Source organism: Meriones unguiculatus, chromosome 10 (genome assembly GCF_030254825.1).
Source record: "Meriones unguiculatus strain TT.TT164.6M chromosome 10, Bangor_MerUng_6.1, whole genome shotgun sequence".
Classification (NCBI taxonomy): Eukaryota; Metazoa; Chordata; class Mammalia; order Rodentia; family Muridae; genus Meriones; species Meriones unguiculatus.
This window is the reverse complement of record NC_083358.1, coordinates 119,695,206-119,716,282: the sequence shown is the minus strand read 5'-3', so window position 1 is coordinate 119,716,282 and position 21,077 is coordinate 119,695,206. Positions and strand designations below refer to the sequence as shown.

Sequence of the window (21,077 nt, the reverse complement as noted above, 5' to 3'; positions counted from 1 at the left end):
TTTGCCTGGGAGCAGAAGACATGCTCTAGAAGCTGAGAGTGAGTTTGTAGCCGCCTGTGCTCGCCTTCCTGGTGGAGCAGAGCTGGGTGTGCGAGCATGTTAGCCCTGCCTTGACCGGCTGACTCATGCTGGAGAGTGGAATCTGCACTTTTTTCATCTGAACAGCATCTAGGTCAGGATTGTCTTTTGTGAAAATAGCTATTTGGGGGACGAATACTTGAAATATACGAGAAGCCACGAGTGTGTCACTGTATGTCATCGTCACTGTGTCGCTCGGTCTGCACGTGGACCCTCACATTTCTCATTCGCACGGTGTGCCTTTATGTTGCGCTCATTTACATCTGGATAAGGAAACACTCAGCAGTGAATAATAAGTTTTGTAACTAGCATCACCACCCTGGCTCACTTCAAACCCTAATTTTAAAAACTTTAATTAGAGTCATGCCTGGGGTCACACTGGCTCTACAGGAAAGATTTCTTTCTTACAATTTTTTTTCCTGATTTAAATATAAAAAAAATACAAAGAGGGTAAAGGTCACGTCTTCCTACAAACACTTTCAATATGAAGGCCAATAGAGAAGTGCAGAGAAACTGCCAAAACAGTTCAAGGTGGTGAAAACAATTTGTATGTTAATTATCCTCTGTATTCTGGAACCCTGGTTAAGTCAGCAACTTTACTCATCTCTTACCGTCTTTGACCAGTAAATTACTATAGAGACAAGGTTAGACTCATGCCCTCTCTTAGTCTAATGTTTTGTATTTATTGAAATAAGTGCAGTTAAAATTAACTTGGCACTTGAGCCATCATTGAATTAAGTTAACTTAAGGATAAACCTACTTTAAATACATATCAACAAATATTCCTTTCTTACTTCCATTCTTTATTTTAAATAGTTGACAAGCATAAAACATTCTCTGAACATACAAGTAAATTTAAAAAATATTAAAAATAGATTTAAGTGTCCAGGTCCAAATATGTACATAGAGTTATTTACTTAGTTAACATTAAGCAAGGCAAAGCCATGTGGACTCTTGTCAATTTGGAAATAGACAGTCACAGGTTTTGCTTTAATATTGAGTTTTGAAAATATTTTTTATTAATTCTGGAGAATTTCATACACTGTATTTTGAACACATTCCTCTCTTTTTCATTCCCTTGCCACTCCCAGATCCACCCTTACCTTCCCACCGCCTCCCAACTTCATGTCGTTGCTAAAAAACTGATTATTTTGAAGTTTGCTATAAAGGATGACAGCAGTGGAGTCATATCTAGTCACAAAGCCCCTTAGTGACTTCTGTCTAGAAAGTTCGTTTTGATAATCCGTTTTCCAAGGTTTTGCTGATAAGGGAAGCTTTCACCGGATGGATTCAGGGAGTTTGTTGAAAATCGGAGTTGCCCACCGCGGTCTTCCCCTGGGCCTCACGCTTACACCCAGTGCCGTAGCCACTCTCCATGGCAAAGGAAGGCCCTTACTTACTTCTCCCTCAGGGTGCTCTGGGTGGTTCTATAAATATCTCTTTGCCACATGACACCTTGACCATGCTCTGAAGGAGTTAATGTAACGCTGTCAGACAAATTATTCCGAACTACCTGAAAAGCAACTCAGGGTTTGAAACAAGAAGTATTTTTCGTCTTGACTTACACATTAAATAGTGGCTGTGTCTTCACACACATTTACGTTTGTGGGGTTTCTGAGTGTGAGTGTTGCCAGTGTGGGTAAAGTGTCCTGAACAGGGTGTGCTGCCTGCCTGGTGAGGAAGGACGCGGCTGGGCTGGCCTTTAAATTTATCTAAAACAATGAAAACGGGTTCAGGAGTTAGAATAATAAGGAAAATTGGATTTCATGGAGATAGTATAAATCTTTCAATGATAACATCATGAATAAATTATAACAGAGTTTAATAAATCAGTCTTGGTGGACAGACAGCACATGAACTCAATTGAAAGTTTGGAGCAAAATTTCTAGTCAAGTAGTTACAATTTTTTTTTACCAGCAAAATCAGGCATACAAGAAAACTTTGTTTTCATCTTCAGTTATTAATGAACAGAGTTTCCCAACCCCCCAAATTGTGAATCACTGAAGCTCAGATGTTGAGATTTTCTTTTTTTTATGATGGCGTAAGCTTAGGAAGGTACACAATTGACTGAAATGTCCACTTTGAGGCGTTTCAGACTTTGGCGTATTGTTCTTGACTGTTGCTCTGTGGAAGAGTGTGGGAGGGAAGATAAAGCAGTCAGATAAGACCCGGTTATGTTTAAAACGGCACAAAAGCATCACACCACACAAATACCAGGCTTCTGCATTCTTTGAGTAATCTTTAAACAGAATTGTTTATATTATTATTATATTATAATTGTTTATGTTATATAAAATATCCTTTATTTAGCTCTATTTGAGGGTTTTTATTTGTCTGTTTTAGAATGGCACAATTTTTTTTTTCTTTTGAAAATCTATTTTAGAAATCTCAGGTGAGAAACAAATATAATTCTTCTGCTCCTCCTTTCTCCGGAGATGAGAAACTCACGGAAGGAGGGTAGAGGCAGGCCGGGCCAAGGCGGAAGCAAAGCGAACTGATCACACGCACAAGCTCCGATTGTAGGCAGGTAAGTCTGCGAGGCGTTGCTCAGAAATAACGTTTCCACCTTTATGAGGACGCCCCGAAGCCGACTGCTGCGTTCCTCCCTGACACCCACCAGCCTCCCTGACAGTACTCTACAGCGTCACCTTCTAGATCGGAAGGCTGAACTCAGTCACGTCTCAGAGAGCGTATAAAAAGGATGTTTACCCCAGTAACACTTCCCAGGAAACGTGGGCAGGAAGTGGCCCGTGAGGAAGCGACGGTGGCAGCTGACTCGTGTTCACTCACTCCAATCTCCCACCAAGCCCAAGTCACGGCCAGGTACCCACACGTCCCAGCATTCTCTGCCTTGCTTCTGATCCCTGGTTCTTACCTAGACCACAAGAGCCATCCTGGCCTCTCAGGCCTTTGGTGTTGGCAACTGTTTTTTGTGTTTTCTCACATCTCTTATGGAATGTGTTTGAACTCTAACTCATTCACTCAGTTACAAGCATACTCTGAGTAATTTAACCTACACAAATATAGGAAAACAATGAGCCTAAGATTTGTTTCACTCATTATGAATTTTGATGATTATGGATAAAACTTAAATTGATTTTGAACATTCTAACTTACTGTTCTTGGCTGACTTTTCTCCCAACATACACGGCCTAGGCTGATACTTCGGACAAAGTTTCCTGAGAACTGCATTAATGGAGTGATACCAAGGCCATAGTGAAGAAAATCAATTATATTGGCTGGGTGTGTAGAGGCACCATTCACACCTCAGATCGTCTGGATTGTTTTCTGGTTAGTTTGGAAGCTCCAGTGTTGTTAAATTCTACATTTTTCCCTACAAAGGCAATACTGGCTCTTTCTTTTCTTTTAGTTTTTCAAGACAGGGTTTCTCAGTGTAGCCCTGGCTGCCCTGGAACTCATTCTGTAGACCAGGATGGTCTCAGAACTCAGAGAAATCACTGCCTTTGACTCCTGAGTGCTGGGATTGAAGGCATTTGCCACCACTACCACCCAGCCCGGCACTTTCTAAGATGTAAAAAACTCCCAATTTCCTTTTTCTCTTTGAGACAGGATCTCTTTACGTAAGCTGGCTGTCCTGGAATCTATGTGGACTAGGTTGGCCTTGAACTTAGAAAGATTCACCTGCCATTGATTCCCCAGTGTTGGGATTAAGGGTGTTCCACACCCATAGGTGGCTTGTTTCCCACATTTATGGTTGATAATAAATTCTCTCAAACAAACAATGGTCCTGGGGAGCTATCCTTCTGAACGAACACTCTTCTATGTGTTCCCCAACTCAACGCCTGCACATGAAGTGAAAGGGGTGCAAAGAGGTTATTTAGCAATGAAGTCTAAGGTGCTGATGACAGCTAACAGGCATGCGTACTCTGCGTAGGTAGCCCAGGCTATCCTCCAGTCCTTAACCTTCTTTCCTCACCTTCTATGTGCTGGGAAAAGAAAGGCAGCTTTCTCAAGGTTTTACAGCTAACCTTGGGGCATGAGTGTGGGAACTTGAGGTCTCCACAGCGGAAACGCCGTATCCTAACCACTGTTGGGTCTCCTACACGTATTGCTTTGAATGCTGGCAATGAAGAGGTACACTAAATAATTTGTTTTTCTTTTCCACTTACAGAATTTGTTTTACTTAAAACAAACAAACAAACAAACAAAAAAAAAAAACCCCAACCCAAACAAACATACTCTTAACCCAAGAGAGACTCTCTTCAAGCCACAAGCAATTCTCGCATTAAAAAAACAACAACAAAAAAAGGGAGATCAGGCTTGTGAATTCAGTTACTTTTCTTCCCCATGACAGAGAAAGATGGATTCACTGATTCATTTCTATTCTGTTCATGCAACAGACAGGACAGTATAGACATCAGCACCAACCTGTTCAATTGAACTTAAAGGCGCGCCATTGTCTTCATGCTCAGAAGGCTGGATGTCAACTGAGCGCTTCTAGAATGAATAAACAAACAAACAAAACTTATCATCACCATTTTCTAATTTGAAGATACCCTGAAAATCAAAATGTTTCAAATAAAACATTTTTTAAAAGTCTTATGTAGTCTGCTTATATTGGAGAAATCCCTTATTTTGTAGATAAACATGAACACTGATTTAAGTTCTGTTTTGTATTTGTTGTCAGTCAGTAGCCCTGGCTGTCCTAGAACTGTCTCCACAGACCAGGCTGGAACTTAGAGAGCCACCTACGTCTGCCTCTTGAGTGTTGGGATTAATGACATGCACTACCATACCCAGCTCCTTGATTTAGATTTACATTTGCATTTCGAAATAGTATTTTCAATCAACATAGGCCATACTATCCTGTAGATTGACTTTTCCATAGTCTCTGCTCTAATAGTGAAAATTGAAATAAAAAAATGAATAAAGAATGGTTTCTGGATCATGTTGACCAGTTCCAAATTCTTTTGTATATAAAGAGAGAATATTCTATGAATTTTGCCAACTAAATATTTCAGGGTTTGAATATCATCTATGAGAGAATTTCATTTTCACAAAAGTGACTTTTTTTTTTTTTGCAAAGTATAGACTTCAGACAAAGGAGTCATAAAATGCCTAGGATATCTTATAGGCCAAGCAAGCACCCATAAATTAATATACATATGAATCATTAGTAGGTAATGAAATGTGTAACTGACACATTTTTACTTAACAATGAGTTGGGTGATTATGGGTATTGACAATAGGAAGTAGCTGAGATCAAAGCCAAAGAAACAAAAGAAAACCCGAAAAACAAAACCGGTGTAGAATTCCTGTCATTTTTAGTGTGATGGCCATGCTACCAGTGTGGCAACCATTCTAACTATGTCAGAATAATACAGACAGATCACGGTTATAGTGCAGCAATCTGAGCGAGATTAAAAATAGAAGATGCTAACCGTCCGACTGTCAATGTCATGTGACCTCGTGCTCAGGATAGAGGACCTAGGGCGTTACAGATCCAGGGACAGCATCATGAGTGCACCCACAGGTGCCTTAAATGTCTTAGGTAAGAATTCATATGCTTTAGAAAGCTGTGTCATATATATTTAACACATTATAGAAACAATCCCTGAACGTATAATCTTGTAATACTCATTTTAAAAATAACTTTAATGGTTAAAAATTCACATGGTGAAAAATCATGTGTGAGTTTTGAATAATTCATTTCAGAAACAGTAGGAATAGAAACAAGGGCTGGAGAGACTGCTCGGCGGTTCGGAGCAGTTACTGCTTTTGCAGAGGACCCAGGTACGTTTCCCAGCACCCATACGATGAGTTCCAGGAGCCCTGATGACCTCTGGCCTCTGGAGGCCAGTGCATAAACACGGTGCACACACACGTACAAACACACACACACACGTGCAAACACACACACACGTGCACACAATTACAGTATAAATCTTAAAAAGGAAATAAGTACAAGTTTTAAATGTATGTAAGTGTGACATATTGTCTTAAATGTTTTGTACTCAAACTAAAGTGGAGATTTGACTAGCCCATCATCTATAGCCATCAGAATTTACTAAGCCATATTAGGCAAGAACTTTGTAGAAACGTTCACTGGAGGGCCAGCAGAGTGAATCAATTGATATGCATGAGTCATCTTAAATTTGGCAAGTGCAAAAGCAGTTCATTTGAGGACCCCGTGTCTTTATGTGTCCAGTTTAAAAGGATGGAGGTTTATGAAATTTTCTTCCTCTTTGTTATATACTCAGGAGAGCATGCCACCCACGCCTGTTCACACTGAAACAAGACAAAACGGAACACGCGACTCTTACCTTTGTTACTCGGCTGATGAGGTAATAAATGAGAAGGATAGTTGCAACAATACCAGCTATCGCCCCCAAAATGATGATTATTGTCACTGTGGGGGACAAAAGGAAAGAGTGCACGACGAACGGTGTCATTTGAAAAACCAAACAGGGCAACGTAACCTTGTGTGTTTATAGAAAATGAATTAACACTTCATAATCTTAGGCACATTCAATCTTTAAAGAGTTTAAATTTTGACAGTGACTCAGTGGGCATCTGGAACCTTGTGTTTTTGAGTCACACAGGGAGTCGACATCTGATCATGACCCCAGAGTTCTGCTGCCAAGTTCAGTGTTCCTTGCAGGCACACCAGCAGACATGAGTTCAAGGGGAATCCATAAGCTCTTTGTTGATTTGAACATTATGAGAGGAAACAACGTTTCACTGTATCAAAGGGTACGAAATGGATCGTAGGATCACAGGTTTGGAAGAGAAGTAGCACAGTTTACAAATGAGTAAGTAAAGCCTAATGAGGCTGCGTACAGTCAGCAACCGTTGAAAGCGGAGTTAAAACTGTGCTCCTGGCCACGTGTTCTGAGCTCTTCACTTGTCGCAGCGCACTTCCTGCGTGCTCAGTGACAGAATGACAAGTACTTTTTGTGAACTTTAGCATGCTGGGAATGAAGCAGTTTGCAACAAGTAATTTAGAGGGATTTCCCATTTTAGAGAGGATTTATAGTGCAGATCAGCGAAGTAAAGGGAAATGGGGGCTACCCATGCAGACAAAATGGCACAGGCATGTCTCAGAGACAGATGACTGACTTCAAAAGCAAAAGGAACCCTTAAAGGTGCATCATTCCTGCCCACTTCTCTTCCACAGCCGTCGCCACCAATCAGATGTAATCCGTGAGACTGCAGCGAAGTTCTACAATCCACCTTTTTTTCTCCCATGTGAAGTGTGGACACTGGCCAAATTGTAAGGCAGAGTTGAAAATTGCAGGGTAATGAAATAGCCCACGGTGAGTTATGCCAGCGGGCATGATGCTAGTTATAATGGAGGTTGTGGAAGTATGGCTGAAGGTGGGTCAGGACTGAGATAGGAATGCTCTCTTTATTCTTGATATGACGCCAATTAATCCCAATTAGTGGGAAGAGAAACACTCAGCATTTTTTTTTTTTTTAATAAATGAAGAGACTTTTTATCAAATGTCCATAGTTGATTAAAAAATTTACAGAAATGTAACTTAGGGAAAAAAGATCAAATTACTTATTTCTACTTTCAAAGTTAAAAAAAAAAAAGTTCTTCCTTCAAAACCAGGAAAATTTGCTTTTGTCATTGAAGTTAGTGACGTATATTTTCTTTTTAGATGGACCTGTGCCAATTATTACACATTTGAAATGAAAACCCTACAATTTAAAATTGGAATAGTTGTCATTTCGTTAACACACACCGACATACCTGGCGCGGGAAAAATGTGTTCAAGTTGTTCCATACCTGGAAAATCAAAATTTCAAAGTAAGTCAGGATAAGTAGGATATGCCTTTACAAAAACACATTTGGAATTTGAGGATTTCCTCTTTTCTTTTTGAGACTCTAACTTAATTACATTTCCCCCCTCCCAAACTTCCCATGGACCTTCCCCCACTGCCCTTTAAATTTAGGGCCTGCACACATGTATGTGTGTGTACATATGTATTCCTAAATATAACCTGTTCCATTTGTATAATGCTACCGGTGTGTTTGCTTTCAGAGAATTCTAGGTGACTGAAGAGTGCTGGGAAGGGAAAGGATGGCCTTCCCTAGGGAAGAGCACACCTATTAGTTGTCCGGTGCCAAAAGGATTTCTTTTTCGTAAACATTTTTGGAGGAGTAAGCCACCTTTCAACACTACAGTGTTTGTGTTGGTTTGAATGAGTGTTTGGACACTTGGTTCTCAGTGGCGTACTCTTGAGGCTATGGGGAGGGCCAGTCTAGCTGGAGGAAGCAAAGAAGCTTTTGGTCATAGTGCTTTGTTTTAACCACAGAAAAGTAACTTACACAGTGTATTAGGAAACGTGTCATTCTTATCACTATAATTTCAGTGTGGACTTTTACTACCCATGGGTGAAAAAGAAGCTCATTAACTGAGAGGAAGAACGTGAAGAGATACTGGAGGACGCCTAAGGACATCTCCAGGACGCAGGTGTGGGAACCTGTGGAAACGGGGACTCCCAGAGAACACTCCACACAGACTCCAGTCCAGCCTAGAGAGGGCTCATGCGGCTATCAATCTTCTAGATTTACGTCATGGCCAGTGTCTAAATCCAAACACTCACTGTATCCCATTTGAATGTCTGGCAGGATCCCATCACGTTTCCTATCTGTGAAAGTTTCCAAAAGTTTCCTTAAAGTCCCAATGGAATCAGTCTTCCCTTACCAGTCCACACAACAGGGGTTTTTGTTTGTTTGTTTGCTTTGTTTTTGTTTTTTTCTCTGCTGTTCTTTCACCCCACGAAGAACTCACAGTACCACAGCTGAAGTCTCCTGCTCTCATCTGTCAGGGTATTACACAGCCAAGAATTTGGCTATATTTTGTCAATCTCCAGGACTGAGAGTTCTGGAGAGTAGCAAAATATATCCAAAAAGCAAATGTACCACAGCCCCCACCCCCTTATCTCAACACCCAGCTTGCCTGTGGCTATCAGTTTGCAGGCATGGGATCTGTCTGGCCCTGGGACTGCGCGCTTACCTACCTCCTAGTTAATCTGTAGAGAAACACTGTGAGCAACTATGACTGGCTTCCTTTTAAGGTTAGTGGCATGGAGGTCCCTCAAGGCAGTTCCTCCAAGGTCTGTAGGAGAATGGGGTCAGCTCAGGTGAGCTCGTTTGGTTTGCTCCAGACTTTACAGGTTTTCTTGTTCACTTTATTTTTACCCCCCTCTCCCTTTTCTGGTCACATTTATCACTTGAGCACTTTCCTAGCTCTAATTTCTTTGACTCACAGTCGTCCCCTTGATTCACAGGGTTATTTCTATGTGCTATTCTCAGCTGAGGGCTCCTGTGCAGCAGCAGCCTGTCCATTGGCTTGCAGTTAGTTCTCAGCGCTGCTCAGTTTCCCTGCAGTCACCAGTCCACCAAGGAAATATGCATCACAGCACAGACTCCACAACTGAGGGAATACAGAGCAAACCTGTGTTCTCTGGCAGGGGGGTGGAGAGTGTAGATGACTCACTAGAGTTCATTTTATGCGGCTGCAGAGCATCTGTGCAAAAGAGAAGGTGAGAAACGGGATAAACATGAAGTGACTGTGTGCACCAGGAAGAACTCAGCAGAAGACAAGTTCATCCCACACCAGGTGGGAGCAGCTTCAGAACATCTGCACAGCAGAGGCACAGAGACGAGGTGAGTGAGCTCAGAAATGATTTCAGCTCTAGTGATGCCTCACAGAAAACAATCACTGATGCTCACCAGATTTAGACTGCATGGACACTTTAGGTCCGGAATCAATAGTATCACAGACTACCTAGAATTTGAGACATCGTCACGCAGTGGGGAATGGCAGGTGTCCACACACTTGCTTCATGGTTCTTGAGAGGGAAGGGGTAGAGAAGTGGATTGACAGCGGAGGGGAAGGCTGCCAGGACAGGTGGGCACCACACAATGTGGGCTGCCTGTGGTGTGGACTTTATCCCACATTACAGTGTCAGTGGGTGGAAGCCACTGTCAGCTGCAAGCAGGAGGAGGTGGATAGAGAAAACACGCCCAGAGAGCTGCATGTGGGAATCCCTCTTTGTGGCCAAGAATGTTCTAGATAAACAGTCGGCTTGCAGAGGTCCTTATCACTCCTTAACATTGCCTTGAATGAAGACCTGTGCAAAAGCAGGCAGAGACAGGGTGAAAACAAAACATAAGGAGTGTATCTAGCTGTGCTCTGGTCAGGACTGATGTGCAGAAGAGGATGAATTTATATATTATTCACGTGTCATCAAATGTTGTTCTTTTGAGCTTTCTTAAACATTTAAAAAACATAAACGTCATTCTTAAGTTGTAAGTTGTTCAAAACCCATAGACTATGTATAGTTCTCTGGGCCCCATAGTTCTCTAATCAGCCTCTTTGCCTATGGAACCCAATTATCACGGTTCTTAGATCCTCTGAGATGATTCTATCACGTGGTCAAGATGCTGCATGTCTGCACTAATGAGCCATGAACTTCCTGTTATGTTCTGAAATGGATCTGCCTTGCTGTCGCTCTCATGAATGATTGGGGGCCACAGAACTCAGGGCATCAATAGCCCATGAGACACTCAAAGGTCAAGGCCACATAAGCTATTGACCATTTGGCTCATGTACAACTCTATTCATCACATACACAGTCCAGTAAGACATAAAGGTAGCCAATGGAACAATGAACGAGTGAGCTGTATGGCTTTCCATATGGAAGCAGGAATACAGAGCAAACCTGTGTTCTCTGGCATGGGGGTGGAGAATGCAGATGAGTCACTAGAGGCCATTTTATGCGGCGTCACAGCAATACCTGTGCAAAAGAGAAGTTGAGAAATGGGATAAACATGAAGTGACTGTGTGCACCAGGAAGAACTCAGCAGAAGACAAGTTCATCCCACATTTCCATGCAAAGCCCCACACATTTTGTAGGGACATTGTCTCATTGCCTGAAAGAAGGATTTTGAGCCCAGAAGAATAGTTCAGGAAGGAAGGCAAAACCAGGAAATTCTACAGCAGTTTTCCTCGTAAGCTACAAATCTCAGTGTCATGAACCTTTGTCCCAGTGACTTCAAATAAATTGTTGTATTCATGTTGTTTTGTGTTTTTTATTTACCTTCTTTCATTTTGAATATTAAATATAATCATGGTGTGACTGGCCACATCAAAAGATTGCTCTAGGATTAAAAAATATAATCCAAATTATAAAGAGTCATGGGCTTTTGGGGTTTGGAGGCAGCTTAATAGCTGTGTCACAGGGAAGGACAGTCAACCTTTACTAAAGGCTTCAGTTAATAAGAACAGTAAAAAAAAGGCAGAGCACATTCACATTGTAAGAGAAAGGAAGACCCGAGCCTGGAATATTGACGGCATAGTCACTGAGCACGTAGACTGGGGTTGAATTACCTACATGCAAACAAGTCCAAGCAAGAACTAAGGGCGCTTTGGCCAGTTGTCTGTGCGTCTTTCATCGCCGAATACTGAGGTTGTAAACAGTGCGGACAGCACAGCATTGGTGACTGCGCTAACGAGCGTGAGCGCACAGTGCTTTAACAGAATGGAAGTCTGACCTCAACATGCACATGGGATTAAGAGATTTACACAGCCAAACAGCTCTCACGAACACAGTCTGAAGACTCAAAATTCCCGAGTTCAAAACTCATGACAAAAAAATGGAAACAAAATGGAAAATTCCAGTGTTTAGAGCATGGTATTGCCATGATGGACATCAAGATCATGGATAGGGCCTAGAGTCCAGAAGTCAGTTTACGTCTATGACTGACTGATTTTTCAAGAGAGTATGGAGACCATTCAATGGGAAAAAGTAATATTTTCATTAACTGGGATATTAACATGCAAAGGGATAAAATACTTTTTCTTCATGTCATATAAGAACATTAAATTCAAAATAATTAAGATGTATACATGTATGCATATATTTAAACTATTATATAGAATATATAAATATATTGAAACCATGTGTGTAAAATTAAAACCATAAGACTACTCCTGAAATTAATGCTCAACTAAAAGGAGGCTTGATGGTGTTCAATCAGAGGATTGACCTCGTGCAGGAGCAAATTGATACCCTATGGCAAATCACTCAACTTGGCTGTCAATGGAAGTATGCTGGACTTTGTGTCACTAGCATACAACATGAGAATTTTTCCCGTGCTGCAAACCTGTCTAAACAATTGTCTAGCTATATTTTAGGTTATTGGACTGGAGAATTCGATACTATGATGGAGCAGCTGAGAGTGGCCATTGTCACGGTAAATTCTACCAGAGTGGACGCAGGACTAGCCACAGGATTATCATCATGGATTGCTGCAGCCATGAATCATCTGAAGGAATGGGCAGGCATGGGAGTGTTAGCAGGCCTTCTGGTGTTGGTGTCCTTGGTTTGCCTGTGGTGTATATGCAAGATTAGAGTTTCACAACAGCGTAATGCAGCCATGACCATTCAGGCCTTTACAGCCATTGAAGCAGGACAGTCTCCCCAAGCATGGTTGGCTACCATAAAAAGCTGAAATGTTACGCTCAGGATGCGAGGCTAAACACTGCACTCAGGGTCAGCCGCTTTCGACCCAGAGAAGAGCATGTCTGATTGCATGCGGGTTGATGCCCCAGGTCCCGCCTCTGAGAAAAAGGTATCGGACAGGTCTGATGCTCTTTGGGTGGATGACACCTAAATGAACATCGGTACAAAGTCCCAATTTATTTCTAATATCAGATATCAGACCTCTACTCTTGCCTGATGCGTCTAAAACAAAAAGGGGGAACTGTAGAGAGCTGTGTAATGCCGCGCCTTAAAGATGGAGCTGGTTTCCGCCTTCCACCTTCTCGATGGTGAGTGCTCTCTGTCACAAACAACTCCATATTTGGCTAAGGCTGAGGATCTGGCTTGCTTCCGTGTATGTGGACCTATCTGCATTGCCCACGTGGCACGCCGGGGTTGGCTACCCAGAGGCTATTTAAGCTGTGGGCTGGCTTTCCCCAGGGTCAGAAGATTGTTCAAGGTTCCTGAATAAACTGCATTGAAAAAAAAAAAAAAAACTACTCCTGAAAGAAAATGTACAAGTATATTTTTATAACCTTGAATTTGGAAATGTTTCTTCAGATACGACATCACCAACAAAAAAGATAAGAAAATAGAGTTCATAAAATGCATTAGAAAGACAGTGTCAAAAGCAAAAATAAATGATCCAATATTTTAATGAAAGAAAACATTTTCAACTCATATATGTGAAAAAGGACATCTAGAATATACAGAGTTCTTACAACTATACAACATAACTATTTAAACATCTTAATTATTTAAACAAACATTTCTACCCAAAGAATAAAAAAAATGAAAATGGCCAGCAACTATGTTCAGAGATAATGGGTGTCATCATTAGTTATTACGGAAATGCAACACCATGAAACAGTGCCACACGAGCGACAATGGCTACATGGACGTCTGCCAAAGTAGGGCGGATTGGCTTAAGATGTTTCATGTTGACGACTAGAACAAGTCATGCACATACAAGGGTTTTCCGCACTCAGTAGTTTTCTATAGTGTCCTAGACATTTCAACATTGTACTTTAGACTGCCATTGTACTTTTTTGGCAGATAATGTTTCTGAGCTGTAGGCTGACATAAGCGTTCTGAACACACTTAAGAGCACGCTTAAGAACACATGGAGACATAACCCCAGCGCCAGTCAAGGGTCATAGACAATTCAAAGGATGGAAATTACAAGTATGAGCAAAGATCTGTAGAAACTGGAACTTTTAAAGCCCTGGTGGGAGAAAAGTAAAATGCGCAGGTCCTGCGGGGAAAGACCACTGAACAAACAAAATGCACTATGACTCAATATTCTGTGAATATTGCTGTGGGTGTTCCCTCCAAAACAGTATATGAACAGTCATAGTAGCCTGATTCACAATAGTCCAAATTTCTATCAAATGTGAGTGAACATGCACCTTTCTGTTAAATTTCTGTCAGTCAATGAATGAAGAATTAGTTCACACAGTCATAAAAGGAATGAAATGATATTTCATTCTCCACCATTCACAGATCTTAAACGTGTCTCCTAAGAGAAGCAAGCTTCACAAAATGCTATGTGTTGTATGAATCTATTTGTTTGAAATATGCGAAATAGGTAAATCCATACTAGCAGAAGGAAAATTAGTAGCCGTGTGTACCGTGGGCATGGGATGGGGAGGGGCTGATAACAGGTCTAAGATGGCCTCTTAAAGTAACAAAGATATTCTGAAACCAGAAGGCAGTGGTGAATGTACAGCACCCTGGGCAGAAGGAAACTTACGGTGGCAAAAATGGTGAACGTTTTATCAGGCACAGTTCACGCTGATCAAAAAAAGAAGAAGCGACCATTTTTTTGGGCAAATAGGACATTGGTTGAGTGAAACTAGGTTTGCATACCAACTTCTCCACTCACTGCCTTCAGGTAAGCTTTCAAAACATCTTAAACTCCCGCCTCTTTCATCTGCAAATGGAATACTGACTGCACAGAATAAATGGAAGCAACCACACAAAAGGCTTCTAGTGGGATTGGGTCAGGATTCAGTAAGAACTCTTTACAAAGTCTCATTTTCTTGTAACAAATACAGTGTCTAAATATACATCACCACTCTGTTCAGCCAAAAACAGTAGAAGCCGATCCTCTTGGGAGATGGTTTCTGTGGAGCAGGGCGCATGCTTTGGGAGCCTTGAATTCAAAGTGCCAAGAGGTTCGTAACAGCACTGAGCATGTTTGATTGCTACCTGAGTGGAGACTGCTTGTCGGTATTGACAAAGTGAGTTCCTAAAAGCCCAAGGTCAAAGGCTAATGCTACTCAAAGCAGGTCTCGCTTGCAACTTGGACTGGAAGGAACACAGCTAAGCAAAGCCCCTTTTACTTATATCCACACACCACTACCAAACACTAAATTTTTCTTCCCTTAGTTGAGTGGGTTTTGGTTTTCTGTATTCTGTCAAGTTCATTGATTAAATTGAACAGTTCCTTTATTCTATACGCCTTCTAGGAAGCTCAGGCCAGATGTTGAACGTGAGCCTGATCTAAAACATCTCAGTACATGTTTAAGGAAGAGATTAGAATTTTCTTCCCAGACCTTTGTCTGAGGGCAGCATGGGTCAAGGAAACTGAGGGAAGCTGGGCAGTACTCTGGGGTAGGGCATTCACAGCTCTGGGTTAGGCGTTGTCTACAACACCACCTCATTCTGGAGATATGGTAGAAGTCCTCAAGCAGTAGGGTAGTCAGAGGTTTTATTTACACCACTTCTCTGACACTCTTAGTCACAAGACGTGTGGCACTTAGCAACTTGGGAATGAAGGAACATTCCTCACAGTCGGAACAAACCCCCTGAAAACCCAAGGTGAGAAGCTGCTACCAAGGCTTGTCTCACACGTTCTCTTTGCTTCTTGCACATTTCCCTACTGCGTTCTTTGAGAGTCAGCTTCAGCCCCTCTAAGCAGGTCTTAACAACCACAACTCAGTGAGCAGTGTCACGTGACCTCCTCCATTTTGTTCCGCAAGCACAGCTTGATGACACAGCCTTCCTAAGAAGCAAAGATTGTGTTTGTTCATGTTGATTTTCTAAACCTTTTAAATGTTTCTTCTGTTTGTGGTGTGATTGATTCTCTTAGCAGAAAAATTTCTGCTTAATTAAAAGCACAGAGGGAAAAATTCAGGAGCCTACTCCCAAAGGTAACTGCTAGACTTTTTTTTTTTTTTTTAACATTAGTTTGTTGACCCCAGAAGACATTGCATACCTTACTGGAGATTCATATAAAACACCAATGGCTACAAACACTGTGACCGAACACAGAACCTACCTGGTCCTGTCAGGGATGATGAAGTCAGGAGAGGAGTGGTTGATGCTGCAGTTGAAGGTGTCAGCAGAGGGGATGATGCTGCAGTTGAAGGTATCAGGGAAAAGGATTGTGCTGCAGTTGAAGGTATCAGGAGAGTGGGTGACACATGAAGAGAGTCACAGAAAGAGAAGTTAGTTAATATGAGCCTTTCACAGGCCACAGGGACTTTCCTTTCACCCCAGCTAGAATGGTTATTTTATTTTTAAAGATTTATTTGCTTTTATTTCACAGGTATGTGTGTTTGCTTGCATGCATGTGTATATATATACCTGTGTGTACCCAGAGCCTGTGGAAGCCAGAGTGGCATTAGATCCCTTAGAACTAGAGTTACAGACCATTGTGAACTGCCATGTGGGTGCTGGAAACTGAACCCAGATCATCCACAAGAGCACCCATGGAGATAAGCTAGAACCCCTGCACAGATGTAGCCCATGGCAACTCAGTGTCCAAATGGGTTCTCTGGTAAGGGGAACAGGGCTGTCTGTGACATGAACTCAGTGGCTGGCTCTTTGATCACATCCCCTTGAGTGGGGGTGGGGGCAGGGGGTGCAGCCTTGCCAGGCCACAGAGGAAGACAATACAAGCAGTACTGATGAGACCTGATAGGCTAGGGTCAGATGGAAGGGGAGGAGGATCTCCCCTATCAGTGGACTGGGGGAGGGACATGGGAGGAGAAGGGGGAGGGAGGATGGGATTAGATCGGGATGAGGGAGGGAGCTCTAGCTGGGATACAAAGTGAATAAATTGTGATAAATAAATAAATGATTAAAAATTTAAAGAAGAAAAAGCAGGAAAGTCATTTAAAATGTGCTTCCCATAGCCTGCACGGTGGCAAAGGCTTGTCAGCCGTTCGCCTGGCAGAGGCTACTCTGCAGAACGCATGAGGAACTCCTAGCCTTTAAAACATGGGGCTATCCTTAAAAACAGGAAAACGATCTGAAGAGAGACTTCTTGAAGAAACAGAAGAGGTCACAGGTATGTGGAGGAATCCAGTCCTTCCCAGCGAATTGCCATCTCACTCCAGCTGGAGTGGCTATTTTAAAAAGATTGATTTATTTCAGTGTTATAGGTATGAGTGTTTTCCTGCATGTATGTATGTACACCTGTGCGTGCCTGATGCCAGTGGAACTCCAGAGAGGCTCCAGAGCCCTTAAGACTGGAGCCACAGCCAGTCGTGAGCTGCCATGTGGGTGCTGGGTCCTTCGCAAGAGCAACAGGGACTCTGAATCACAGAGCTGTCTTGCCAGCTTTTTGCTTTGAGACAGGATCACACTTCAGAACTCTGATTAGCTTATAACTTGCTCTGTAGACCAGGCTGGCTTGAACTTAAAGAGATGCCTCTGCCTCTGAGTGCTGGCGTTAGAGCATACTCACCTGTGCTAGCTGGAATAGCTATTTAAAAAAAATAACAAGTGCTGAGGACATGGAGGAAATGTAACTCTTATAACGAGATGGTAGGAATGTGAACTACAGCCATCGCTGTGAAGACAGCGTGGGGTTCTCGCCAAGCGAATTACATAGCCATTCTATTAGTGGCTATGTGTTGAAAGGATGCCAAGTCATCACATCAAAGATACCCACGCACGGTGCTTATTCAGAGCTGTTCGTGTGCACTGAATGTGGAAGCAGCCTAGGGCCACGGGCACAGGCCAAGTGGGCATTAAGGAGTACCGTTCACCCGGGTAGCCAGCTTTGTTCTGTATGTATGTTGTGATTACCACAGCTAGCACCTGTTTTAGTGGTTCTTAGCAATACTTATTCTGATGACAATGCATACTAAATATGCAATAATTCCTATAGTTGAAGTACGGTAAGCAAATTTTACCCGTATAAGGTGCTGGGATGAGTTCACCACCGCCTTACCGCTTTGCTCGGCTCCTGCCACGAGGCCAACATTGCCTGCATTTTACAGGCGAGGCCTGTGATTTGCCTCATGTTTTCCAGACTTTCAGATTTAAACCCAGTTCTGCTGTTCCCTGTTTCTTAACTCATGCCTCATTCCATCTACCAGGGAGCCTGGAATTTATGCCCTGTACCCCCAGAAAGCTCATCGCATCCCCTCTGCTCGCTCCCTCGGGTCACAGCTATGCCTATGGGCAAAGCACATCTCACCCGACTGCCTGCTCCTCGCCACCTTCTGGGCCTTTGTGTTTCTCACATGGAATCACCGTGTTTGAGAGAACCTTGCTTAGAACATCCCCAGAAGGAGGCCAGAAATAAGGCTACTTTAAAATACACAGAATTTATTTTAATGAACACACTAGTTTAGATTCACCCAGCTAAAAATACCTAAACCAATTAGAAAGTTTTTGTCTGTTTTGCTTAGTCAGTTCCCCGCCCTCAGAAACAGTTCCCTAGAGAGGACCCCCTTCACAGTCTCAGAGTCCTTACTCATAACTTGTCTCTTCTCATCAGGAGAAACGGATGTGCTGCTTTTGAAAAAAGAAAGGCCACAGATCTTCCCTCACCTTCACTACTAACTTTAACTTAGAAGTGAGTCTCTTCATAACCCAAACAAAGTCACATGCTTGTTTATATAAAGATATCAATTATACTTGATACAGATCTTTTAATGCTATCTAGGCTGTACAATCAACGAAATTTCTCAGACTGGGAAGCAGTTATTCAGCCACAAATGGTGGGCTGCCTTGTGCCATTCCTGTCCCTAGCTCCTACTGCCAACTGAATCCTAACAAAACCCACCCACTGACTGCAATTTAATATACCATTCATTAACTTACCTGGTTCAGTTAAGGAAGGAAAGCAGAGTTGGGGCAGTCATAGTTTAAACAAGCGCATCAGCAATAAAACATCACCACGCAGAAAGTGCTCACTTACCCGATGTTGCCGCACTGGTTGCGTTCTCAGGCATACTGGGAGAGTCAGCCCAGAAACGCTGAGTGGTACCTCTGGCCTTGCCCTCTTGCCGTATCTCTCAGGCCCATCTTCCCTGGGCAGCTATCAGCTGACACACACTGGCTCACATTTAAATGATGCAACATTATTTAGTGCCTGTTGATAAAGATAAGCAGAGGTCTGCCTAACTGAGAGGACATGAGTGTAATTAAAATCTTCATTTTTAAGAATTGCCTGCTGTGTTAAATTTACTTTGCATAAATGAATTGGGCCAAGGTAGCAGCAGGAACCACTCAATTGGACAGAGAGACACACTGCAGAGATGGTGGCAAGCGCTAGACTGTTGTAGACCACGAATGTTTTTAATGTGGAGGTCCTTTTAGTCCGTTAAGAAAGTAACTTCTTGGGGGAAGGATAGAAGGACCTGGAAGGGGACAGGAACGTCACAAGAAGACCAACAGAGCGGGGGAGGAGGACTGTCTCTAACAAGGACTCTCAAGGACTCTGTTGCCTGCTTTTCACTCACTTCCTCCCTGGCAGGGCTGCCTTGCTTGGGCCCCCTAGAAAGAGGATGCACTCAGTCCTGATGTGACTTGATGTGCTGGGGTAGGCTGTTGGTGGTGGTGGGGGCTCCCCTTTTCTGAGGGGTAGGGGGGCAGGGATGGGGGAAAGAGGGAGAGAAGGTGAGATCGGGAGGAGAGGAGGGAGGGGGGCTACAACTGGGATAAAAAGTGAATAAATAATAAAGTAACATCTTGTATATTAATTGAATGCTTTTGAGAACTTTATTCAACGTTGGAGTACTGTGAGATTTGAAAAGCAATTTTTAAAATTATTTTTATTTATTACAGTTTATTCACTTTGTATCCCCCCTGCATCTCCCTTCCTCCTCCCCTCCCAATCCCACCCTCCCTCTTCCCCACCCCTGTCCCTCTCCCAGTCCACTGAAAAGGGAGGCCCTCCTCCCCTTCCCACTGATCCTTCCTTGTCCATCAGGTCTCATCAGGAGTGGCTGCATTGTCTTCCTCTGTGGCCTGGTAAGGCTGCTCCCCGCTCAGGGGGAGGTGATCAAAGAGCAGGCCAATCAGTTCCTGTCAGAGACAGTCCCTGTCCCCATTACTATGGAACCCACTTGTTTACTGAACTGCTATAGGCTACCTCTGTGCAGGGGTTCCAGGCCACCTCCATGAGTGGTCCTTGGCTGGAGTATCAGTTTCAGAAAAGACCCCTATGCCCAGACTTTTTGGATCTGTTGCTCTCCTTGTGAAGCTCCTGTCCTCTCCAGGTCTTACTATCTTCCCACTCAAGTCTCTGAAGAAAGAATTAGAAGAAGATATCAGAAGATGGAAAGATCTCCCATGTTCATGGCTTGGCAGGATTAACATAGTAAAAATGGCCATCTTACCAAAAGCAATCTACAGATTCAATGCAATTCCCATCAAATTACCAACACAATTCTTTACAGACCTGGAAAGAAAAATTCTCACCTTCATATGGAATAACAAGAAACCCAGAATTGCTAAAACAATCCTCTACAATAAAAGATCTTCTGGAGGTATCTCCATCCCTGATCTTAAGTTGTACTATAGAGCAACAGTTTTAAAAACTGCATGGTACTGGCATAGAAACAGAATGGTGGATCAATGGAACCGAACAGAGGACCCAGAAATAAACCCACACACTTATGGACACCTGATCTTTGACAAAGACGCCAAAACCATTCAATGGAAAAAAGATAGCATCTTCAACAAATGGTGCTGGTCCAACTGGATGTCTACATGTAGAAAAATGCAAATAGATCCCTACTTATCGCCTGCACAAAACTGAAGTCCAAGTGGATCAAAGACCTCAATATAAAACTAGACATACTAAACTGCTTAGAAGAAAAAGTGGGGAATACCCTAGAACTCATTGGCACAGGAGACAACTTCCTGAACAGAACACCAACAGCACAGGCTCTAAGAGCAACAATCAATAAATGGGACCTCATGAAACTGAAAAGCTTCTGCAAAGCAAAGGACACTGTCATCAAAACAAAGCGACTGCCTATAGATTGGGAAAGAATCTTCATCAACCCTTTATCTGATAGAGGACTCATATCCAGTATATACAAAGAACTAAAGAAGCTGAAAAGCAGCAAACCAATTAATCCACTTAAAAAATGGGGAAGAGAGCTAAACAGAGAATTCTCTGTAGAGGAATATCGAATGGCAGAGAAGCACTTAAAGAAATGCTCAACCTCATTAGCCATTAGGGAAATGCAAATCAAAACAACCCTGAGATTTCACTTTACACCCATCAG

General features: G+C 42.6%; 1 protein-coding gene across 2 annotated transcripts; it reads right to left on the bottom strand.

Annotated features, from left to right (window-relative positions):
• Positions 1-1,883: 1,883 nt before the first annotated feature.
• Positions 1,884-18,893, bottom strand: Gypa (glycophorin A (MNS blood group)). 2 transcript variants are annotated; one of them, XM_021635634.2, is made up of 8 exons: positions 18,758-18,893; positions 15,881-15,991; positions 10,777-10,851; positions 9,507-9,578; positions 7,796-7,831; positions 6,363-6,448; positions 4,468-4,536; positions 1,884-2,202 (listed from the first exon to the last, which is right to left on the bottom strand). In XM_021635634.2, exons 1-8 carry the CDS (start codon positions 18,789-18,791, stop codon positions 2,170-2,172), a joined length of 516 nt encoding a protein of 171 aa, XP_021491309.1. In that variant the 5' UTR covers positions 18,792-18,893; the 3' UTR covers positions 1,884-2,169. The 2 variants fall into 2 exon arrangements, with proteins under 2 accessions (XP_021491309.1, XP_060249202.1); XM_060393219.1 differs by having other exon boundaries at positions 9,549-9,578.
• Between the last annotated feature and the right edge of the window lie 2,184 nt (positions 18,894-21,077).

Coding starts and splice junctions, on each gene's coding strand:
- Gypa (XM_021635634.2), bottom strand. CDS start 18,791: ATGCCTGAGAACGCAACCAGTGCGGCAACATCGG. Junction 6,449..7,795: donor ACACATTTTTCCCGCGCCAG/GTATGTCGGTGT, acceptor TGTCCCCCACAG/TGACAATAATCATCATTTTG. Junction 2,203..4,467: donor CTTTAAGTTCAATTGAACAG/GTTGGTGCTGAT, acceptor ACTCTTCCACAG/AGCAACAGTCAAGAACAATA.